This window comes from Accipiter gentilis, chromosome 33 (assembly GCF_929443795.1).
Source record: "Accipiter gentilis chromosome 33, bAccGen1.1, whole genome shotgun sequence".
In the NCBI taxonomy this organism is placed as follows: Eukaryota; Metazoa; Chordata; class Aves; order Accipitriformes; family Accipitridae; genus Astur; species Astur gentilis.
In genome coordinates this window covers 17,592,582-17,600,463 of record NC_064912.1, presented here as the reverse complement: position 1 = coordinate 17,600,463, position 7,882 = coordinate 17,592,582, and the positions used below count along the sequence as shown (strand labels likewise).

The window sequence follows — 7,882 nt, the reverse complement described above, 5'->3', positions numbered from 1 at the left end:
CACTCTTAAAGGACAGAATAGAAAAATAAATAAAATTAATGCCTGGCTACTACTTCCAACATTCATTGAACAGGCATGACAATTCCAAGGAATTAAGAGCACAGCTGAGCATTAAGAAGATTGAATACCTCACAACTGATATAAAAGACAGACTTGACTTTTATCACAAAGTCACTGATTTGACTCTAAGCACAGCCTTACAGCCCCAGCACTATAAAATGGCCAGGCACGATCACATGCAAACTTCACACCATGTTTGAGTGTTTTCCATGAAGAATGACAGATATTTGGCCAGATAAATAGGCCAGGAAAGGAGGCCCCGTGCAGCACTTATCAACAGCAATGGTCCATCGCATGGCAATCACCTGCTGCTGAAACCCATCTTCATGAAGAGGGCATATTCAAGGCTCTGTGTGCCATTGAATCTAGTTTCAAAAGGTAAGTTTCTCATTATAGGCAAGTTTGATTTATAGAGTAAGAGACGTGTATTTATAGAATAGGAACATTAACAACAGCAGTTCACTAAATTTTAAACACCAACATAATAACAAAAGTGAAAACAAATTTGAGGAAGGAGGAAACTTTACAAACAATAACAACAATTTTCTGAAGAAGGCACTTAATGCAGATCCATAGTAAAGGCTGTCTAGTTCAATCAATACATAGTGCTGCACATAAACATCTTCGCTTTGGGGAACAGAAAAATCTGTCAGTCAAAACTTTCTGTCCTGGCTTTGTCACTTAAATATCCCTGATGTTGCCCAGGAGGCAATGAGACTACTTATATTTCTAGAACCACGCACAGTTAATGAATCAGTACGAAGGACTTATTTTGCTTGTGTAAGATATCTATAATTATGGAAGAAGTTCTGCCGATTTTTTGCATAGAAGGACAGGAAGGATAAATGTCTGGGTTTAGAGAGTTCTCTCCTCGTCATGGCTTTTAATTAACAAACCAAACCTCTTTACGGCTGTGCTCCCTACAGACCACGGAGTAGCAGGTTCTGGGTTCATTCATCCTTGACCTGCCAGACCTTCCGCTCGTCGCCCACCCAGACAAGAAGCTGCTGCTCACAGCCAGCCGGAGCCCAGGCCTGGGAAGCAGCACCACGTCCCCGACACCCCCCGCCCCTGCAGGGCCCGGGACGGGGACCCTGACTCTGCCTGTCAGGGCGGCTCTGACCCAGCTGGGCTGCCGCCTTCCCCCCCGAGACCCATCCACGCCCCGATCCCGGCCCCTCAGGCCTCTCAACCTCCCGGTCCCCAAGGCTCCAGGCCCGCTCCGTGCCCCCGGTGCTCGGCCCGGCCCCCACCTCCGCCTCGGCCCCGGGGCTCGGCGCCGGCTGCTAAGGAAGCCCAGGCGCGTTGCTAAGGTCGGCCACGTGACAGGCTCAGCCGCCAATGGAAAGGGAGAGGGTGGGAAGGCTGGCCGCTAATCAGAGCGCGAGAAATCCATGTCAGCCAATCAGCGCTGGCACCGTGCCCTCGGGGTGGGAGGAGGCGCTCATGATTGATGTTCCTCTTGCCCAGTAACATTAGAGAATGGTTTGGCCGTTGCCCAATGGAGAATGGCAGTAGCGGTGTCCCTGCTGTCCATCAACCGGTGGGCGTGTAAAGGGCGGGACTACCGCGGGGGCGGGCCCCTCGCTTGACAGTGATGGGCACGCTCTGTAACCTATGACTCCACGGGGCGTCCAGCCGCCGCCCAATCGAATGCAAGGAGGCGGGCCACGCGTGGCAGAACAAGCTACGGTTGGTGTGCGCGGATGCCAGTCAGGGCGGGGTGGGGGAGGGGGGGCCGCCGGGCCGCTGTTTGTTGTCATCCCAAGATGGAGTTTCTGCTGGGGAACCCGTTCAGCACCCCGGTGGGGCAGAGCCTCGGTAAGGCGGCCCGGGGGGTGCAGGGGGCTCCGGGGGGGCCTGGAAAGCCGGTGGGGCCTCTGGAGGGGGCGGGGGGCTCCAGGTAGCGGGGGGCTCTGGAGGCAGCGGGGGGCTCTGGTGGTCGGTGAGGTGCTGTGGTGGCTGTGGGGGGTCTGTGAGGGGCCGCGGGGGGCTCTGGAGCCAGGGAAGGGGGGGGATGTGGGGCTTAGTGGAGATCTTTGGGGGTTGTGGGGATCTCTGGGGCTTAATGGGGGGCTCTGGAGGCAGTGAGGCATTAGTGGGGGGCTCTGGAGATGGTGGGGGCTCTGCCGTTGAAGGGTTGGTGGGGGCTCTGGAGGTGGTGTTGGGTTTTCGGGGTTCATGGGTGCTGTAGGCCTTAGTGGGGGTCTCTGGGGGTTAGTGTGGGTCATGGAGGCCTCTGTGGGCATCAGAGGACTGTGGGGGTACCGGTGGCTTTGGGCAGGCTGTTCGTCATGAGGAGGGAGCGACTCCACTTCAGGATGGTTGATGAATGAAGGAAAGTTGTTGCATCCCCCAGTTCCTTTTCCTGTGTATGAGTACCTTGTTACAGAGCAACCCTGTCATTCAGCCACCTTTTTCCCAAAGTGTTGAAACCTCCCTGGACCTGTGCATATGCAGAGAGGGTGATGTGGTTATAGAGACAGAAGTACATGCTCGGTTTTCAGCCCAGAGCTTGAATTGTGGTTTTGCTAATGCTTTGGTGACATTAGGCAGGTTCTTTTTAGTGCGCTTTCACTGTGCGGCTAGCCATAGGCCTTCCTGGGTTACTGCGTCTACTCCCTCCCTCCCACAGATGTGTTCACTCTCAGCTGTGGCAAGTCTGGTTTCGGTCTGGGTTGCCGTGGCCAGGGCCACGGGAGAAAGCCTGGACGCCACTTCTGCAGAGTTTGATAACTTGCCCACAGTTGGGTGGGCTGTCATTGCCTCCTGCTTTCTTCTCTTAGGCCCTGAAGAAATATAAGATCTCTCACAGTGCAGTGGGAAAGAACGACACACTGGCTCAGGTTCCTGCAGTGCAGGGACCATGGCATGCAGTCCCAGAAACCAAGGCGATGTTCAGCTGAATGAATGCACATGCGCTAGCATCCCTCTCCAGTGAAACCATGCTCTTAGTTTCCTTGATTTGTTTCATAAGCAGCAGTAATTCTAATGCCTTATTTAGGGGTTATATCTAGTATAACGTATAGCTATGTATAGTCTAGTCTATAGCTATTCTACATTGATTTATGGGAAGATGGAAGACTTGTGTCTTTGGAAATTACAGTGGAAAAAATTTTCAGAGTACCTGGTCATGGCCTCAAAACCCAGAAGTCCTTTTATAGTAGTTGCCTCACACACATATGCAGAGACACCCCCTTGTAGAGCTTTTACCCCTTAAATGGGTAAGTCTCGCATGTGCTTTGAAGATGGCTGGACTCTTGCTTTGTCAGACTATATGGAGCATATGTATAGCTTGCTGTTTTTCTTCCACCATCTGGGGTGTTTATTTCTTCTGGTTAGGGAGAGAAGTGCCGAGAGTTTGAGGATAATAATGAGAACAGTGAAAGTTAAACATGATTTTAAAGTGAATTTGCTTTGTTGTGTTTGGCCATCTGACCACATCTGGCAGGACAGCTGGCTGCTTTGCTGCTTGGACAAGCCTTCTACAATGAGCGTTGTTAAGGGAAGGCAATAATTTCTCATTTATTTATTGTCAGATTCTTTTAGCATCAGTAAGTGGTTTAAAGGGGCTTCCTTAAGACTTAAGAATTGTTGGGGGAGGTTAGCAGTAAAATCTGCTTTTCTAGCCTTCTGCTTTTCTAACTCCGGAGTGCAAAGATTTTCATAGCTCTTACATCCCCCTGCTCTCTCTGAATGAGCAGTCGCTGCCAACTTAGAGGCTTCGAACACAAAGCTCTGAAGGAGTTGCTTTCATCAGATAAGGTTAGGTGTGTGTGAGGGGCTTATAATGCAGCTTCCCTTAATGGAAAATTCATCTGCACTTTAAGAATGTTTTTTCATCCCCAGGGGGAAGAGATAGCTGCAGATTTTATTTTGGAAGAAAAATTTTTCTGCTTCTCATATCACTGCCAGTTATCCCTTTCTGAGACAACAGTAAAACAAAAGCATGCCTTGTTCTCAGACGGTGCTATTTGCCCAGTGTTTCCACAGTTTTTTTTCAATGAGCTTGTCAAATATAATTTTCACTTATGTTTCTCTTCATTCTTTAAAAGAAACTGAATAATTTTGTATTTCTGTTTAAACATATTGTGTTGAACACAGTTGTGATGTTTTCAAGCAAGGCCTAACACTCACCATAAGGGAGGAGTGCAGAAAATTATGTAGGTCCATCAGCACACCAAGAATGCACGTTCTCTGCCAGGAAGTAGCAGTGGTTCACATGAAGATTTAATTAGGGCTAGACAATGTCTTCAGATAAATGCCAGGTCTCAAAGAACAAAGATGTCAGAGAAGGTTGGGGAGAGCTGAGAGAGGTAATACAAGGGATTTTCTCTTTTCTCCTTTTCTTTATCTGGATAATGTCTGAAGCTAGACAGGCTTTTTATGTTAACTCTTTTGCTTAATGTGGGAAAGTAATGCTAGGATGAGCTCAGAGGATTTGTAATGGAGATGGATAGAGTCTCCTGCATCTAAAGTGCTGGTTTAAATGGCAGCCAGGTTCCTCATCGCTGAAAGCTACCTGGTTTTTGAACTGGCTTATATGGTAGCCTCTGTTTAATTTCCAGCGGTCACCTAACAGAAACTGTATAAGCCATCACCATGGCTACTAATTACAAACCTCACTTAATTTTTCTTTAATACTTCAGTTGACCCGTGGACGCTGAACTGTCCTTATGTCTCTAGCAAGGTCCTCACCTGAGCGGAGGAGGCGGTTTTTGACAGGGCTGCTGTGGTGTGCCTAGGAGATTCCTGAACTTAAAAACCATTTTGCTCATTCCATGTTGCTTTTTACCTGGAGGTTGCAGTGAAGGGAGATAATTGCACTGTTTTACATATAAGATAAAAATCCTACCCAGGATTATGTAGCAGCATCCATTAGTTCTCAAAGGGTTTGTGAGCAAACAGTGCTTTTCAGCATTTCACAGGACTTAGAAGAAGTCTTCATGGTCCCTTCACCCCTTCACAATATCACTTTTGTTGGTGGTCAGTGCCTCCTAGCAAGCGTCCTCGGGAAGATCCCTGAGCAGGGGTTGTGTGCGGAGCCTGCTGTGCTGCTGGTGATTTTAACCAGTGCTGCGTGCTCGGCGCCCAGTGAATCCAGCAGCCATCAGTGATCCTGGATGAAGAGCCCAGGGGGGCACTGGAGCTTTCACTGACAGATTGTGCTGCGTGGCTCTGGCCAGCTGAGGGGTGGCCGTGCCACCAGCCTTGGAGAAGGTCTTTGTGAAAGCTGGCAAGAGTCTAGAGGGAGGAATTGGGTGCCGCGGGTTTTGTAGGCTGCCGAGTGTGTCAGGGCTGACAAGATCCTTTGTGGCACTGGGTGTTGGCCCAGTTCTTAGGACTGAACTGTTTATTTTTTCCAGTTAATACTGTAAATACAATAGACTAGATCCTTAGAGGAGGACTATTTTGAAGAATATTCCTGACCCGTGAGGAGGAGAAGTACAGGAAGATGTGTAGTAAAACAGCTAAGACAGACTGCTTGCTATTGGGAGAGAGACTGACCTGGGGAAAAAGCTGCAATTTACAGTAGTGGGAATTTGCCTTGAGATTCAGCATCCTGCCATAAATTGTGTTTTTATCTTTCTTTGTTCAAGGGAGCCATCTTTAAAGTGTCACCACTGTATTCAAGGTTATTAGAACAAATACCCTTACTGTTGGTTAGGGAAAACATCTTAGATGATTAAAGCTGATTGAATTACAGGAATGTGGAGTACTGGTGACTTTTTCTGCTCATTCTGCTTAATTGATATAGGCCTAAGGCTTGCACATGAGGACACAGTAAAACCAGTTAGATTTTGTAGTATTTTTTTTTAGTCTGGAGACTTTGCAGTTGCTTCAGCAGAGTATTTGTTTAAATCCAAAGGAAGTCTTGCTGCTGGCCCCCCCTGCTCCCTCAGGTGCGAAGGGCTGCGTTGGGGCAGTGAAGTGTGAAATGGACTCCTCATGGGGTGGTGGACAGGAGTGTTGAGGTCCATTTTGGTAAGGGCTTTGGTCAGGGCTCTGTGTGCTGCTGAAGTCAGCCGTTCTTGCTGGAGCCTGAAGTCTGCTTGACTTGGAGCCAAAGACCCCCAGGGAGAGAGGTCCAGCACCTGAGTTAAATGCACAGAGACCTGAAAGTTAATTTTTAACAATATAATAGAAATTAAGGTGTCCTGAATAACTGGGGGTGGGGGGGTTGATCAGACGATGCTGGTTTACATCCTTGGTCCCTGTTGATGAAGGGAGGTTTGAACGAGGGGTGCCGGTCTGGGCACTTGGCCTGTAGTCTGTTTTCAGAAGAGGCACAGTGCAGTGATTTAATACAGAGTATTGTTTAAGGAGGCTACAAAAACAGGGTTTCAGCAAAAGATACAGAGGCACTTTATTGAAGCAACAGTAAGGCAGACAGCTTTTCAATTGATTTTTATCAAAGCACTTGCAGTTTCCATTCAAGGCTGTGAAACTGATAATAAATATGGTGGACAGACTCTGTTTTCAGAGCTGCTGTTTTGTTCCCCCCTCTTTTTTTTTTTTTTTAAATGAGAAAATGCCTCAGCTTGGAGGGGTGTATGAACACCTTTTATTTTCCTTTTCATAAGAAGCACTCAAGACCTTTCTGCAGGTTTCTTATATCTTAAGGGGTTTATGAGTCTTAGGAAAAAAAGGGTTCTAAATAAATGAGTTGATGGCTACATGTAAGAATAGAGAGATATATTACAGTGAGCAGCCCGTGGTAATCCTGCAGGATAAATTAACGCAGGCTTTCTTGTCCACACACACAATTTGCTTAAGTTCCCTTCAGACTAAACTTACTGCTGTGCTGTGCTGTGCTGTAAGGAAAACATTTTTTTTTTAAAGACAGACCTTTTCCCAATGCCAGAAGTCAGTGTTTAAAGTGCACACCATAACCTTAGGATCTGGTACCAATAAAATTATGTGTTTGCAGCATGCTGTTGGGGTCTCGATCATATCTCTTTTCAGTCATTGCATTATAATAAAATAAAATGTCCTTTGCATTTAGCCATAGCCACTGAAGTATTGTGCCCTGTTCGAAGGGAAGCTTTTCTCAGTACAAGGTGTCAGTAACTTTTCTTGCTATCAGATGCCCACAGCATACGCTTTATCAAAAAGATGACTTTTGTCTTTGCCTGCAGTGAAGAGTGCACAAGAAGTAGTCTCCTTGGAGTTTAAGTACTTTTATAGGTACTCCTGTAGTTGCTAAAAATCCAGCCCCTCCCCTCCCTTCATGTAGAATTGTGCTAGTCATGCAAAAGAGAGTCTGATAAAGTGCTTTTAGTTTTATAAGATTATTTGGATCTGCTTTCACTTCATGACAATGGATTATGTTGTAAGGAGAATCTCCATGAAATATGAAAATGGATATCTTTGCTTTTAAAGGAGCAAATAAATACTGACTCATGAATCTGGCAACTTGGAGAAACTACATACATGTGTGAAGCTGGATAATTAGTATAATACCATTTAATACTAGGTTTCTAAGACTGGATTTATTTTATAGGCACAAAAGCAGATTGTAGTTCATGAAGGTATTATAGCATGTATTTTTGAGTAATGCAGTTTTATCTCTTCTAGCACAGTATGCTTAAATGTATATTCCATATGCTTCTAATATAAATCTATATGTGAGAGGTTGCAGTGTGAGGACAGCTCGTTCCCAGTTTGATACTGCTCTGTTTGTGTACCTGGCAGATTTTTTTAAACTGCATATTTAAAATACGCTTGACTAAAACCACGCAGTTAGAAAATGCCCACAGACCCTTCCAACTGATTTTGTATTTCATCCAAAACAATTTTCACCAAAAAAAAGAAGTATTGT

The 7,882-nt window shown here is 46.4% G+C and overlaps 1 protein-coding gene across 3 annotated transcripts in view; it reads left to right on the top strand.

Moving 5' to 3' along the window:
• The first annotated feature begins 1,797 nt into the window (after window positions 1-1,797).
• The window catches only part of TOM1L2 (target of myb1 like 2 membrane trafficking protein), a 58,817-nt gene continuing 52,732 nt past the window's right edge, over window positions 1,798-7,882 (top strand). For all 3 annotated transcript variants that reach the window (XM_049791018.1, XM_049791017.1, XM_049791016.1), the window contains exon 1: window positions 1,798-1,881. In XM_049791018.1, coding sequence (XP_049646975.1) covers window positions 1,830-1,881 — 52 coding nt within the window. In that variant the 5' untranslated portion in view covers window positions 1,798-1,829. The remainder of the gene's footprint in view (window positions 1,882-7,882) is intronic.